Here is a 16804-nt window from a genome sequence, read left to right as displayed (position 1 = left end):
AGCCGAGCTATGGGCAACGGACATGCGCAATGCCGCCACCTGGGCCAGGTACTGGCAGAGGCATGCGCAGAAGCGCTGCCGAAGCCTCGCTTGGAAGCTAGATCATGCGCAGAGTCAGCTAAAGCCCGATGGACAGTGAGCATGCGTGCTGTGTCCGAAGTTGATAAAGTGAATCTGCGTAATTAACCTTTCTGAATGGGGAGGGGGGCGGAGGGAGAAAAACCACAACAAATCTGCTTGTATGTGGAACATGCGCATTCGCTCTCTGTAGTTTTTTCGGTATGGAAAATGAGCCTGCGCATTAGGAAAATGTTGCCCCCGTGAAGTTTGAACCCGACAGAAACGGATGGTCCTGCGGTTGCCAGTGAGTGGGGTTAATGGGGAGTTCCTGGGGACGTGTAGAAACGCAGAACTTGGCTTTGCTATTTACCAGCTCAGTGGCCTTGCGAAAGTCAGTGACTTTTCAGAGCCTCGGTGTCCTTATCCGTAAAATAAAAATAATGATACCAATTTTGCAGAGTTGTTTGATGATTTTAAGTACAGAGTCTGGCTTACAAGCCACGGCTCCTTCCAGTGCTGCATAGACCCCGTGGTAAGGTCTTTACCAAAAACTGTCTCTTTTCATTGTTAAAAGTAGTGGATACTTGCTCTACTATTTCTCCTTTTTTTTTCCTCTCCAAGCCTCGTCTTCTTTGCTGTCTTATCTGAGCTAAATACAAGGACTTTCTTGTAACTGTTATGAGGTTACCAGTACAGAAAGTTGATTGGTGGAGAGAAAAAGTCGTTATTTAGAAGCGACAAAATTAACGTTAATTGAATGTGCTACCGTTGAGCTCACTTTTGCATTTTCTATGTTCCTTTGGTGTGAAGTGGATACACAAATTACTTCAACCAGAATTCACTTTGTTTTGTTTGTTTTAAACGCATGCTTAGAAAGTTGCAATTACACGTGAGATTTTGGAAACTATTGAGCTATATATGAATGGATTTGGGTACAGCAGTCCCAAGTCCCAAAACCATATACAGAAAAAGAACAACTTCCTTGAATGATTGGCTCCTTAAACAACATAGGTATTTTATCTATATATAGTATTTACAAATTATATATTTTTATTGATGTGTGTTAACATATTTTGTTTGTTCTTTGTTGGTAATGTAGTGGTTCTCTAAGACCATATATTTTCTATTACAGATTGCTCATTTTTTCGAAGGAGTTTGTTTTGGTTTGTTTCTCAGCATGTCAATAGTAACAGTGCAGCTTGGTCAGTGTGGCAATCAGATTGGTTTTGAAGTGTTTGATGCTTTATTTAATGACTCACACTGTCCCCGAGGACTCTGCTCTAAAAAGGAGAATGAGGCATATCAAGCATCTTGCAAAGAAAGGTTCTTCAGTGAGGAGGAAAATGGAGGTATGTGTGGTCCACATAACCAGTCTCTTCAAGGCCAGGCCCTGCACATGGTGTCTGAACCCCCTTCATCTTGCAGCAGAATGATTTTGTTCTCAGCCCTTTGTTTTTGTGTTAAGCTTTCCCTCTCCAGTGACATCATGTCCTCAGGCCATGAGCTTGCTCAAATCTTGCCAATCTAAAACCAACCAACCAAATAAAACATAGCTCTTGACTATAGCTTTTTTCCTTCCTTCTCAACTAAGATTCTCAAAGGAGAAGCCCCTTTACCAATTATAATCCTGCTTCTGCTTTACAATACCAATGAAGCTGTCCCATGAAAAATTCCCAGTGATCTCCTAATTACTAGAGCCAGTAACTGTCTTTCTTTTTGTTAATTCACTTAACTTCTCTACCAGATTTGATAACATTAACTAGAAAACTCCCTCCTTGAGACTCCTTCTTCCTAGTCACTGAACTTTTCTTTTCTAGTGCTTGCATCTCAGCGTCTTCCCCACTTGTGTAGTTCTCTCTGGGCGAATTCAGTGATTCAAATGTTGCTCCATCTTTCATACTGATTACTCTCAAATCTGTAGCCTAGCATCTCTTTCAAGCTGCAGACTGGTTAGTGAACATCACCTGTGTCTCTCCTGTGTACCTCAAACTCAACATCTCCATACCTGAGGGCATGCATTGTTTTTCCCTTAAAACTTTGTTCCTACTGCCTACGTTCAGATCCGCTTAGTTTATCTCCTACGTGTCCCTTGAAACGCCTCTCCCCTCTCCATCTTCGCTGTCATTGCCTTAGTTCTGGCTCTTGTCCTTCCTCATCTGGATTGTTTCAAGACACTCCTGAGTTTCCCTGCCTGGTCTCCTGTGTCTATCACATCTATCCTCCACACTGCTGGATTCAAAAAGACATCTTAGGGACTTCCTTGGTGGTCCAGAGGTTAAAACTTTACACTTCTGCGGAAGGGAGTGCCAGTTCTATCCTTGGTTGGGAAACTACAATCCCACATGCCTTGCTTACTTGCTTAACAATAAAGTACTTAACTTAAACTTACTTAACAGTAAGTAAAGAAATAAATGTAGTAAAAAGCTGTTTAAAAAAATAATAAAGACATCTGACATTAAAAAAAATAAAGACATGTGACTATTCCTTTCATCCTTGAATGTTTCCAGTGGTTTCTCATTGGCTGAAAAACAAGTTTCAAGGTTTTGAGCATTGTGTATTAGGACTTCTAATATCTGAGCCCTGCCTGCTTCCAGTCCTGTCCATCGTTTCTTACACCCACTGTCTCCATCTTCTGCTTCAATAATCCTGAGATGGTTGGCATTTTGTGCTTCTGAATATGCGCCTCTGTTACTGTGGATTTGTTCTGGGTCCCATCACATCACTTCATGATTCAGTGTTGCTGTGTTTTGCTGCCCTCCCTGGTTCTCCTCGGGCTGGATTGATCCTGTCTTCATCTCTGTGTTTGTAGCATAGTACATAGCACATTATAAGCACTCAATAGGTGTTTGTAGACCTGACCCAGTCATCATTTTGGCCCATATTTATTCAGCCTGCCAGCAGAATGCTGGGCAGATGAACCATCTGCATCTACCTGCTGCTGCCCACCTCAGTTTCTAAGCAGAATGACATCTTTCTATTCTCAATCTTTGAATTTTTTTTTTTTTAATTTAGAGAAGTTTATGCTCTGAGTTACCCCAAATAAGATTATATGCATTATTTTTCTTTTGATCTTTTTTTCCTTCTCTAGTTCCGCTTGCTCGTGCTGTCCTTGTTGACATGGAACCTAAAGTTATCAATCAAACACTGTCAAAGGCCGCCCGTTCTGGCCGATGGAAATATGGCCAGCATTCATGCTTCTGTCAAAAACAAGGTTCTGGAAACAACTGGGCCTATGGGTAAGAATAATTCCTCATGCTTTTCAGTTTAGATACAGCTGCACAGTTGATGAATAGTGTAGTTATAACTGCACAGTTGATATACTAAACGTTGTTCTTTAGCCACTTAGCTGTGTCTGACTCTTTTGCGACCCCGTGGACGGTAGCCCACCAGGTTCCTCTGTCTATGTGATTTCCCAGGCAGAAATACTGGAGTGGGTTGCCGTTTCCTTCTCCAGGATATCTTCCTGACCAGGGATCAAACCCATGTCTCCTGCATTCGCATACCAAACTTTGAATTTCTGTTTTAACATTTAGAGTGTGACTTCACCCAGAAGTCACTCATTCTGTCTCACCTTTCTATATGCTTCAGGTCTAGATACTGCTGAAACCAAGGATCTTTTGCAGAAGGGTTTCCACTTCTTCACTGTTATTCTGCCAGCTAACTTATTATTGATACAGTATCTTTATCTGGCAAGTATTCCAGTTAATAGGGAATATGACTACACAGTAGTATTGCCTGAATTCTTTAGAAAATACCAGTGCCTAGGGCTCACATCCAGAAATTCTGATTTAATAGGTTTGGGATGAAGTCTGAATGTTGGAATTTTTCAAAGCTTCCCAAGATGATTTCAATGTGTGGCAAAGTTAGAATTCCTGCTTTTGGAGTATTGTTATGAATATTGAAGATTATGTTGTACCATAATCTTATAGATTCACACTCATCTCACGTGCTAGCAAAGTAATGCTCAAAATTCTCCAAGCCAGTCTTCAACAGCACCTGAACCGTGAACTTCCGGATGTTCAAGCTGCATTTAGAAAAGGCAGAGGAACCAGAGATCAAATTGCCAACATCCATGGGATCCTCAAAAAAGCAAGAGAGTTCCAGAAAAACATCTGCTTCTGCTTTATTGACAAACTGGAAAATTCTGAAAGAGATGGGAATACCAGACCACCTGACCTGCCTCCTGAGAAATCTGTATGCAGGGCAAGAAACAACAGTTATAACTGGACATGGAACAACAGACTGGTTCCAAATCAACAAAAGAGTATATCAAGGCTGTATATTATCACTCTGCTTATTTAACTTACATGCAGAGTACATCATGTGAAATGCTGGGCTAGATGAAACACAAGCTGGAATCAAGATTGCCAGGAGAAATATCAATAACCTCAGATATGCAGATGGCATGACCCTTATGGCAGAAAGCAAAGAAGAACTAAAGAGCTTCTTGATGAAAGTGAAAGAGGAGAGTGAAAAACTTGGCTTAAAGCTCAAAAGTTGGCTTCGGAAAACTAAGATCATGGCATCTGGTCCCATCACTTCATGGCAAATAGATGGGGAAACAATGGAAACAGTGAGAGACTCTTTTCTTGAGCTCCAAAATCACTGCAGATGGTGACTGCAGCCTTAAAATTAAAAGATGCTTGCTCCTTGGAAGAAAAGCTATGCAACCTAAATAGCATATTAAAAAGCATAGACATTACTTTGTCAAGGTCCCTCTAGTCAAAGCTATGGTTTTTCCAGTAGTCATATATGGATGTGAGAGTTGGACCACAAGTAGTCTTTGCGATTAAAGAAAGCTGAGCACTGAAGAATTGATGCTTTTGAACTGTGGTGTTGGAGAAGACTGAGAGTCCCTTGGACTGCAAGGAGATCCATACAGTCCATCCTAAAGGAGATCAGTCCTGAATATTCATTGGAAGGACTGATGTTGAAGCTGAAACTCCAATACTTCAATACTTTGGCCACGTGATGCGAAGAGCTGACTCATTGGAAAAGACCCTGATGCTGGGAAAGATTGAAGGCAGGAGGAGAAGGGGACGACAGAGAATGAGATGGTTGGATGGCATCACCAACTCGATGGACATGAGTTTGAGTAAGCTCTGGGAGTTGGTGATGGACAGGGAAGCCTGGTGTGCTGCAGTCCATGGGCTTGCAAAGAGTCGGACATGACTGAGTGACTGAACTGAACTGAAATCTTTAGAACCACCTGGTAATTCTAGCCAAAGGAGTGGCCTATTAAAGAGAATTTTCTATTCCCAGTAAATTGACTCTCCTAGCAGTCCTATTCGCTTTTAAAAACTGTTTGACTTGTGTATCTTATTATTTTCTTCTTCTATTTTTTCATTTTGTTTTTGTTGTATGTTATTATTATTGTTATCTTTAGGCCCTTCTATGTCGCATGCAAGATCTTAGTTCTCCAACCAGGGATCCAACCTGTGCCCCCTACTTTGGGAGCACAGAATCTTAACCACTGGGCTACCAAGGAGGTCCCCTTAACTTGTGTCTATAAAATTTGGTCACTCAGGGTACCTGTATGTCTCCTGAGAGGTAGTTCACTTGCATAGGTTTAGAAAGCCTTCTCTCTCCTATACCTTTCTCTGCAATCCATCTCTCTGGTTAAATTGGAAGATGTTTGTTTTGCACTGCATAGATACTCTGTTCATGGACCCAGGCATGAAGAATCTATAATGAACCTAATCCGGAAGGAAGTGGAGAAATGCGATTCTTTGAGTGGCTTTTTCATCATAATGAGTATGGCTGGAGGCACTGGATCCGGGCTAGGAGCCTTCGTTACTCAGAACTTACAAGATCAGTACTCAAGCGCTTTGAAAATGAATCAGATTATATGGCCTTATGGAACTGGTGAGGTATGAACACATCAATTTAAAAATTTCTGTTTCGTAGTCTTTGCGATTAAAACAAATTATGTAAAAGATCTGTCTCATCCTTTCTTTGGAAATGTTAAGTTACTGCGTCAGGTGTGAGTATACAGTATGGTACTTTGATGAACAACTCATTTAACTTTGTTTAAACTTTGCCAAGCGAATGAGGTGTCCTTATTTATAAAAACTCCAAAGAAGAAAACTGTGCAGCTTCTCTCAGAAACCCATTCCTGGGTCAGTCCCTCTGGCTACTGCCTGTAAAGCAGGGACCTTGACCTCATCCTGCTATTGCCAGCCTTCGAAGAATTTTCATTTCTTTCCATTGAGAGGACATTTCTATGTAAGTCAGTTTGCTGTTGATCAGCCTAGCGGGAGAAATAATAAAACGGAGATGAAATAAGTCACAGGAGGAAATGATGTAGAAAGTATGATAGTAATAGTGAAAGTAATAGTATAGTCATCGTTTACTGAACCCTTACTATACACAGGGCACTATTCTAAGTGCTTTACTGGTATTCTGACATTAATTCTGAGAACTCTTAAGAGGCTGGTATAATTATTATCTCCGTTTTACAAATGAGGAAACTGAGACACAGAGAGATTATGTAACTTATCTAAGATCATATAGCTAGAAACTGGAAGAGCCAGGATTTGAACCTAGGTAAGATGCCCTCTTAATTGCTATTCTCTCCTACCTTTTTTTTTTTTTTTTTTACTATTTATTAATTTGGCTGCTCCAGGTCTTAGCTGTGGCTCATGGGATCTTTAGTTTCAGCATGTGGGTTCTAGTTCCCTGACCAGGGCACGAACCCTGGCCCCCGCATTGAGAATGTGAGTCTTAGCCAGTGGACTACCAGGGAAGTCCTTCTCCTGCCTTTCTTATTTGTGGCCTTTTCCTCTCCAGGTGATTGTTCAGAACTACAACTCCATTTTGACACTTTCTCACTTGTACCGATCTTCAGACGCCCTCCTTGTTCATGAGAACGATGCTGTTCATAAGATCTGTGCGAAGCTGATGAATATCAAGCAGATCTCCTTCTGTGATATAAATCAAGTCCTCGCACATCAGCTGGGAAGTGTGTTCCAGCCTACTTACTCCGGGGAAGGCTCATTTCACTACAGGAGAAATCCACTAGGTATTTGTGCCCCTGTGGGTTATTTGTAGAGAAGTCTGATGTTGTGAAAGCCTCAAAGCTGTTCTTCTCTGGCTCTCCCCTCTACCTGAAGATATACTCACATCTCCCTCACTTCAGAACCTTCCACCTATTCCATTCTTCAGGACCTTTTCTCTTCTTTTTCTTTTTTTCCTTCCCTATTTTTTTTTTTTTGTGTGGCTCTTAAATGTTTAATTACTTGAGTTGAACAGGGGGATGAAAAAAAAAAAAGGCCCAGAAGAAAAATCAACAGGACAGGCCTGGCTTTAAGACTTTTTGTATTCGATTCGTTCTACTTTCACATCATCTCCAATTAGCTGATACACATAAGTGACAACTGTAGAAGCCTGGATATCCATCAACACAAATGAAGGAGTAATGTTTGTTTCCAAGGCATTATATGCTCCAGTGGCAGAACCTGGATTAATGTAGAATTTATTTTCATGCTCAAATGCTTCAAATTTATGTGTATGTCCTGAAATAAGAATGTCCACATCAAACTGCCTCTGCAATAGGGCTAGGCTGGTCATATCTCCCCATGGAATAATTTGATGTCCATGGATCAAACCAATTTTCCTTCCCTATTTTTAAAAATAATTTTGAGATATAATTCACATACCATACAACTCACCCATTTAAAATACGCACGTCAGTGTTTTCTAACATACTCACAAAGTTGCATAACCATCATTTTCATCATTGTGCAATAAAACCAGCCACTCTTTTTCAGTTTATTTGTCAAGTGGTGCTTTATCCATTCGAACCATCCAGATGCAAAGGACCCAGGAATCTGTACGTCTCAGTCCTACCCTCTTTCCCAAATGGTTGCCTATCCCACTTTTCCTAGTTGCATCTGCTTCTTCAAATTTAGCATGCTCTGAATGGATTCATCATCCCCTCTGCCCCCCCCCGCCCCCGCTTGTTTCCCCTCCCCCACTTCCTCCATTCCTGTCGCCTGAATTTCTCCCACTGTCCTCTTATCTCATCAGTATGCTCAGACCTGTTGGTGCCATCTCTCCCAGCTGTCTGCATTCTTTCCTGCCTCCCTGTGTCTCTGACATTGGTTCAGTTGGTCAGCGTCTCTTAACTGATATTGCGTGCTCCCCCTGAATACAAAGTTCTTTTTATTCTCAATCTCTGCCTCTCTCTCTTTCTCTCGTCTGTTTCATAAAAACAGAAGCTCGCAGCTACATGGACATCCCTGGCTTAAGGTGGTCCTAACCCTGCTTCCCTTCCTGCTGCCTGCCTCTCCCCCCCCACCCCCCCACATCAGTCCTCCTGACACACTGACCCCAGTGAGCCTCCCCAAGGCACGGATCTAATCCTCGCATTCTGCTCACCCCCCATTCTGTGGTTCACGCATTACCTGCCAGATTTGTCATAATTCCTTAGCCTGGCCTCCACATTCTGCCCTGAGTCTTAACTTTGCACTTTGGTCACCTTCTGCCTCCTCTGCATAGATTCCCCACTTGCTTTTCATCCTGTCTCCACTTCCTTCTTCAGTCTGGAACTTTCCTGCTTTGGTCCTTTTGCTCAGTGTTTTCTCTTTTAAAAATCACTTCCTGCTTCCCTTCTTCACCTCTACTGAAACCTTCCTCATCCTTTAGGATCCAATTCAAGTGATAATTTTTTTTTCCTTTTCTAACATTTATTTGGCTGCCCCGATCTTAGTTGAGGCATGCAGGATCTTTAGTGCAGCCTGTGGGATCTAATTTCCTGGCCAGGGACTGAACCCAGGCTCCCTGCATTGGGAGCGATTGGGAGCGTGGAGTCTTAGCCACTAGACCACCAGGAAGTCCCAAAGTAACCCTCCAGCTCTGAACTCCTGTGTGTGCATGCTCACTTCAGTCATGTCCAACTCTTTGCGACCCTATGGACTGTAAGGCTCCTCCGTCCATGGGATTCTCCAGGCAAGAATACTGGAGTGGGTTGCCAAGCCCTCCTCTAGGAGATCTTCCTGACCCAGGGATCGAACCCATGTCTCTTGCATCTCCTGCATTGGCAGGCGAGTTCTTCACCCCTGTGCTCCCTTGGCATTCTGTATCTCTTTTATGTTACTTGATGTTTTTTGCCTTTATTATTTCTTCAAGTGTGTTTGCTTATCTTTAAGAGTTACACACATAAATGTACATATTTATTCCAGGAGTACAAAAGAATATGCAATCAAGAGTAAGTCACCCTCTGACCCCTCCCAGATGCCGCCACTGTAATTAGCGTCATGTGTTTCCCTGGAGGAGTCTGACATGTGCATGTCTTGTAGTCCCCACTAATTTGCAACTTCCTTGGCGACATGTGTCTTGTTAATTTCTGTGCATTCCACAGTACTTACCATATTGCACATCTGTTCATTCAACCAGTATTTATTGACTTCCTGCTATGTGCCAGACACTATGCTAAATGTTGGGGATTCAGTGAGGAACCAATATAGACATTGTGTTCACACTAAACAATTATGCCAAGAAGGTGTAATTAAAAACTGAGTTAAATGCTCTGAAGGAAAGGAGTGCAGATCCAAGAGAATGTGTCACAATGGAACCAGACTTAGGCTGATGAGGCAAAGAAGTCAGCCCTTGAAGAAGTTAACACGAGCAAAAAGCTGGATGAAGACTTGGAGTTAACTAAGCAAAGGGAGGGGGACAGGAATAGCATGTGCAAAGGCCCTGTGGCAGAAGGAAGCATGGCCCTTTAGGACAGAGAGAAATCCAGTGTCACTGGAGCACAGAGAATGGTGCAGGGGATGCCTGACACCTGAGGCTAGAGCAGTGAGCAGGGGCCGACCTTGTAGGGCCCTGGAAGCGTGTAAAGGCCGCTTCATTCATCTAAGAGCAGGGGAAAGCCTCTGAAGGAGTTTAAGGAGGTTGTTGGCATAACCACCTTGTGAAAAATCCGCTGGACTGCCTGTGGAGAGCTGATTGGAAGCCGTCTTCACAGATGGCCATCTTCTCACTGTGTCTTCACATACCACAAAGGGGCAAGAGGCCTCTCTGGGGTCTCTTTCTAAAGAGACCACCTCCCAAAGGCCCCCTCGCCTCCTTAAAGCCATCACCTTGGAGGTGAGGATTGCATTGTGGGAATTTGTGGGGACACAAACTCAGAGTTTGACAAGGCCAAGAGTGTTTAAGATGAGACCAGGTGAACAAGAAAGCTGGAGGGAAGCACAGATTTTAACAATCTGTGCGTTAGCGTTCAGGGATTATTTGCTGATTGTTTTTTGTTACACACGCTATGTGACAGAATTCAGCTCTAGCTGCTTTACAGAAAAGGCTTCTTACGTTTAGAGGAAACGCCACTAGCCATAAGATCAATTTGTGCAACAGTTTGTAGATGTTTGCATCAGAATTTATTCTTAACATTAGGATATAGGCCATGAATTTGCATTCAGTGTTATCATAAAATTTATTCTTTAGTATTATTTCTTTATGTGGCTGTGCAGGCTCTTAGTTGTGGCATGCAGAATCTTCAATCTTCATTGTGGCGCATGGGATCTTTAGTTGCAGCATGTGGGATCAAGTTTGCTGACCAGGGATTAAACCCAGTCCCCCCGCATTGGGAGTACAGTGTCTTAGCCACTGGACCACCAGGGAAGTCCCCATAAGATTTAAATTTCATGTTATGGTAAAAGATTTTTCTTGCTCCTCTAGAAAGGAGTATTTTCTATAAATATATAAAATATATACAAGATATAGTAAGATAAAAATATTTTTAAAATAAGTAAGCTCTGAATGGAAAACAAAGTAGCCCTTCTCCTTCATCCGCTTTCATTACAAGTATAACGTTCTAAAGATAGACATATTCCTTAGTTCAAGAATTACTAATCCTGTCTTCTTTCCAAGTGGAGTTTAATGTTAAGAGGTTCTGCTTATCGTTTAACCAAATAAAATAAATAAGAGATCTAAGAAAATTTCTAAGGGGGCATTTGGTGAACACGGAATGACAATAAAAGTGTATTATCTCTAATGCTTACTTTGTTTTCCTGAGGTTTAGCTAAATATTTCATTCACATTTCCAGGTTCTTAATTCAGAAATAATTATTGTTTCCTTTTGGCAAAGTGTGTTTTTTTTTTTCATTCATGCTAAAATAGGTGCCAAAACCAAGCATTAGTTGATTAAGCATTAGCATTAATCAAGCATTCATACATATTGTCTCTGAAATTGTATTTACATTTTGAAATTTAAGCAGTTTTAGCCTTGGAGGAGAAAACACATTTGGTCCCCCCCCAAGCCATCCAATCGTGGTTGTATATGAGCCAGCGGAAATAACATGGAATTTAAGAACTGAGTTCAGATTTTTTTTCTTTGCAGGAGACTTAATGGAGAATTTAGTTCCCCATCCAGAATTCAAGATGCTGGGTGTTCGTAACATTCCTCAAATGTCTGAGAATTCACTGGCATACAGCACGTTTACTTGGGCTGGCCTCCTCAAGCATTTGAGACAGATGCTCATTTCTAATGCGAAAATGGAAGAAGGTAAAGGGTATTTTAAAAATATGCAGCCCACAAGCTGGGAAAAATGCCTGTACTGAAGTTCCCAATATAAACTGGCTTGGGCCAGTTGAAATAATAGTGCCTTCTTCTGATCTGGGAGGCTCCTACAAAAACTCACCAGAATATCCTGGGAAGATTTCTTAATCACTTCACAGTTTCATTTCTCAAAAAAAGAAAAAAAAAAAATTCAGATGAGTGTGACAATTATTTTTATTTTGTTTTTATCAAAGTAATATATGAATGTAGTTTTTTTTTAAAGAAATCAAGTTGTCAGAACTCACTTAAGTGTATATTTAAATCTGTGTATCACATTGTATGTAAAGTACATCTTAAGTTTTTTAAAAAGTCAAGTAATTGCCAGGTATGAATTTATAATGGGGAAGAGGACAGTCAGTTCTCCACTTCTCCACAGCCCAGCGGGCTCTGCTTTCCGTGATTTGAGACGTTCTTTCTGGAATTGGCCTCCATTTCTAAACATCTTCCTTATTCTGTTATTTGTTTTATTTTCCAGGTTTAGATATCCTCTGCCTTCCTAGCATAACACTGAGAATTAAATCTTCTTATACCCTCTACACACACCTTCCCTCTCGCCTCCCAGTCTAGTGAAAATAAGTTCTCAATGTTTGTATCATTTTTGCTATGTAAATTTTATTCAGAGTTGAGCCATGTACTACATACACAGATTACATTTTATTTCATGTACCATTTATTTTTTCCTCCTAGAGTTAATAATTACTTGGTTGATACTCTTTGTACCTATTACGAATTTACCCCTAAACTTTCCCATAAAAATGAAACCCTTCCCAGCCAACCCATCAAGTAATGTCATTATTCCCATTGCCTTCTTAAAGATGTCCCTTCCAGAGGCCGTCACCCTTCAGGTTGCAGTGGTCACTCTGCAGGCGTGAGAAGCAGACGCACTGGCCTCTGCCTCCTTCTGTATTCTAGCCGGGTTCCTGGATTCCAAATTTTCCTCTTTCTACGCTTATTCCCTCATCTGGACATTGCCCTCCAGGAGCTTTGTGAGAAAGTGTACAGGGAAGGTACACATTTTCAGGCTGCAGATGTCATTATCCTGCCTTTTTTTTTTTTTGATTGATGATTCAGCCAGGTATAGGATTTGAGGCTAGGAATCATTTTTACTCAGTGTCTTGAAAGCTTGCTCTATAATCTTCCAGCTTCCAGTGTTACAGCTGAGCAGTCCCACTTCAGTCTGATTTCTAATCCTGTTTCATTCTCTCTCATATCTTTTAGGATTTTCTCTTTGTGTCTAGCATTCTGGAATTCCTTCGTGTGGATCTTTTATCTCATGACACTGTAAACTTTATGAGTGCAGAGATCTTTATCTGGGGTGTTTATTCTTTTCAGAGGTTTAGCCTTTACTGAGTAGAAACCCCCTTTCAAGATGGGGGTGGGGGGCAGCCCACCTACTGCAGGGGCTGGGGAAGGGTCTGGAGCTCTCACTGCTTCTCATGCAGGTTTTTAACTAATCCTCCCATCTCTTCCTTTTCTAGAAGCGCTTCAGCTTCTAGGACCTTCACCGTGGGTAGAAGTCTCAGTTTTTGCTGCGTCAGTAACCACTGGTTCATTTGCTTTCCAGTTTCGAAAATTGTCACTACTATCTTCTTTCCATTTTTTTCGTGCCTTAAAAAAAAAATTCGTGTTGTTAGTGAGATTTGAGGAGTAAACCGGTATGTTCAGTCTCATGTTTTACTGGAAGTTACTACTGTGTACAATTTTGGGAGCAGATATTTTATCACAGATTACAATCAGTTAGGTTTCAGTACTATGAGAGTGGATTTCCTCTACATTTACTTGTAATACCTTATGGATTTTAGATCATAGTGCCTGAGGTTTGGAGATAAGTGGAAAGTTCACATCTTAAGTAATGCTTCGGAAACTTTTTGGCCACAGGACCTGTTTTTCTGGCAATATCTGTTATCAAGGAACACGGTGTACCTCAGGGTAGCTTATGACTTGGGACTCTGGGCCCTCTCAGGTCAATAAACCACTGTTTGTTTAGTCATTTTTCCATATGGGAATTTAGAGTATCAACATTTTTTCAGTTATAGATATGAATTTTGAACATTTAAATGTTTTCCTATAACTTTTTGTTGTTCAGCCACTCAGTTTTGTCTGACAGTTTGTGACCCCATGGACTGCAGAACGCCAGATGTTTGAGCATCTTCTGGACTTTGCTCAAACTCAGGTCCGTTGAGTCAGGGATGCCATCCGGCCATCTCATCCTCTGTCATCCCTTTCTCCTCCTGCCTTCAATCTTTCCCAGCATCAGGGTCTTTTCCAGTGAGTCAGCTCTTCACATCAGGTGGCCAACGTAAATGTATGAATAAATGTATTTATGTCACTAACCAGGTTGAAGGATATAGTTTTAAAGCTCCTCATGCGTTATCGGAATGCTCTGTGTGAAGATCGACCCCATCAGTATCGCCTTCAGCAATGTATCTTTCTCCATGTCCTCAGAACAGGAAGGATGAGTGGCCCAGGAAAGAGCAAGGCAGCAGTTAGTATCTCCTGTGACCTAGCTTTGGAAGTCACATGCCATCACTTCGCATCATCCTTTTGGTTATTAAGGTCAGCCCTTTCCCATGGGGAGAAGACCACACGAGAGCCTGAGCACCAGGGGCGAGGAGCACAGGAGTTGATGTTGGAAGCTGGCTGCCGCCCTCTGCCCTCTGTCACCTCACGCATCACGTCCCCCCACTTGCAGAATGTACTTAACCCATCCCAGGCCCTCCAAAGTTAGCACGGCAGCCTACTAGCACATTCCTTTAGCCCATCAGCCTGATATTCAGAATCTTGTCATCTAAAAGCAGGTCCAGGTGTGGATTTATGTCTCTTGGGTGAGATTTCCTGCGTATCGCTCTCTAAGCACGCCCCACTCCCTACAGACCATGCTGGAACAGGTGGAGGATAACTGGTAGACACTGCTTTTCCAAAAGAGGGACGTGGAAGGAACACAGGCGTCATTGGTCCATAAGGATCATCCGGGTACATGCTGGCAGTTTCTCGATTAAACCGTTAAGGCCTGGGAAGAATTTTCCACAGCTTTTGGCTTGGCCCTCTGAACCAAGCTAAATCACAATTTTACTGACTTTAAAGTTTTACTTACAGTATTTAAAAATTTTATTCAGTTCAGTCACTCAGTTGTGTCCGACTCTTTGCAACCCCATGAATCGAAGCACGCCAGGCCTCCCTGTCCATCACCAACTCCCGGAGTTCACTCAGACTCATGTCCATCGAGTTGGTGATGCCATCCAGCCATCTCATCCTCTGTCGTCCCCTTCTCCTCCTGCCCCCAATCCCTCCCAGCATCAGGGTCTTTTCCAGTGAGTCAACACTTCACATGAGGTGGCCAAAGTATTGGAGTTTCAGCTTTAGCATCATTCCTTCCAAAGAACACCCAGGACTGATCTCCTTTAGAATGGACTGGTTGGATCTCCTTGCAGTCCAAGGGACTCTCAAGAGTCTTCTCCAACACCACAGTTCAAACGCATCAATTCTTCGGCACTCAGCCTTCTTCACAGTCCAACTCTCACATCCATACATGACTACTGGAAAAACCATAGCCTTGACTAGACGGACCTTTGTTGGCAAAGTAATGTCTCTGCTTTTGAATATGCTATCTAGGTTGGTCATAACTTTCCTTCCAACGAGTAAGTGTCTTTTAATTTCATGGTTGCAGTCAGCATCTGCAGTGATTTTGGAGCCCCAGAAAGTAAAGTTGGCCACTGTTTCCACTGTTTCCCCATCTATTTCCTTTCTGCTAGTTTGCATTAATATATTTACATGAGAGTCGGAGTTCTAAGGGCCTATATATATAAACACACTTAAAAAAAATAAAACTAACATCATATTCAGTTCAGTTCAGTCGCTCAGTCGTGTCCAGCTCTTTGCAACCCCATAAATCGCAGCATGCCAGGCCTCCCTGTCCATCACCAACTCCCGGACTTCACCCTAGCTCATGTGCATCGAGTCGGTGATGCCATCCAGACATCTCATTTATAGTCCAGCTCTCACATCCATACATGACCACTGGAAAAACCATAGCCTTCACTATGTAATTTTTTTGTTCTGCATTTTTCAATGTAGTATTCTCTATCCTTTATTCCAATTCATTCATTTAGACATGCCTTGTTCTTTTCAGTAGCTGCACAGTTTTCTACCATATACGCCATAACTTTATATGTACCTAAATAGTGAATTAATTCTGTGAAGCTAGTTGTTAAAAATTCTTAGTCCATAACCTTCTTCTGTTGTCTCCTTGTTAAAGGTAACTGTCTCCCAAAACTCTCCTGTTGTTTGTTATTGTTTTTATCTATTTACTGCCTTTATAGAGTTTTCATTTATTTATTACCTATTTACTTCCCTCTATGGAGGGTTAGGATTTAGCTTTTTTCTAACTCTGGACCCTAAGCCCTGAAATACTCTCTGTCTCCTCATCCTTCTGATACGGTCGTAAGTGTCATCATCGGGTTAAAGCGATACTCCGTTTTATACTATCATGATCAAGTAAATGCTGTTCACAGCTGAGCAGCAGAGCATCCTATGATTACTTTTCCCTTCCTGTATAATTTTTTTTTTGTTTTCTTTGGAGTTAATGATTGCCTTGTTTTCTTGTTTGCTTAGTTTTTCTATGTACCTGTCAATTATTCAGCCTTGTTTCACTACTTGTCTGAATTTTTTTTTTCCTGATGCCAGGCATACCTTGCTTCATTGCACTTTGCAGATTTTGTGTTCTTTGACAGATTGAAGGTTTGTGGCCACCCTTCATCTAGCAGATTCGTTGGCACCATTTTTCTAGCGGCGTTCACTCACTACACATCTCTGTGGCACGTTTTGGCCATTCTCACAGTATTTCACCCCTTTTTCTTCTTATTATGTTTGTTATGGTGATGTGTAATCTTTGATGTTACTATATTTTTTAACGTCATCATGTGTTTTTTTTTTTAAACAACTATTTCTTTGTTTTGGCTGTGTTGGACCTGTGCTACTGCGTACAGGCTTTCTCTAGTTGTGGCGCCAGAGGCTACTCCCTAGTTGCGGTGCCCGGGCTTCTCATTGTGGTGTCTCCTCTTGTTGCGGAGCACGGGCTCTACAGTGTGGGCTCAGGAGTTGCAGCTCACAGGCTTAGCTACCTTGCAGCATGTGGGATCCTTCTGGACCGAGGATCAGCAGGTGGACTCTCAACCACGGGACCAC

General features: G+C 41.9%; 1 protein-coding gene across 5 annotated transcripts in view; it reads left to right on the top strand.

Annotated features, from left to right (window-relative positions):
- The first annotated feature begins 104 nt into the window (after positions 1 to 104).
- TUBD1 (tubulin delta 1) overlaps positions 105 to 16804 on the top strand; it is a 24048-nt gene continuing 7348 nt past the window's right edge. The window contains exons 1-6 of one of the 5 annotated variants that reach the window (XM_069602672.1): positions 105 to 364; positions 1193 to 1409; positions 3149 to 3296; positions 5714 to 5930; positions 6850 to 7081; positions 11402 to 11566. In XM_069602672.1, coding sequence (XP_069458773.1) covers positions 347 to 364; positions 1193 to 1409; positions 3149 to 3296; positions 5714 to 5930; positions 6850 to 7081; positions 11402 to 11566 — 997 coding nt within the window. In that variant the 5' untranslated portion in view covers positions 105 to 346. Of the gene's footprint in view, positions 1072 to 1192; positions 1410 to 3148; positions 3297 to 5713; positions 5931 to 6849; positions 7082 to 11401; positions 11567 to 16804 lie in introns of all 5 variants that reach the window. The other 4 variants (XR_011259704.1, XM_069602673.1, XM_069602674.1 and 1 more) reach the window with 4 other exon arrangements.

This window comes from Ovis canadensis, chromosome 11, assembly GCF_042477335.2.
Source record: "Ovis canadensis isolate MfBH-ARS-UI-01 breed Bighorn chromosome 11, ARS-UI_OviCan_v2, whole genome shotgun sequence".
Classification (NCBI taxonomy): domain Eukaryota; kingdom Metazoa; phylum Chordata; class Mammalia; order Artiodactyla; family Bovidae; genus Ovis; species Ovis canadensis.
This window is presented reverse-complemented; position numbering and strand designations above follow the sequence as displayed.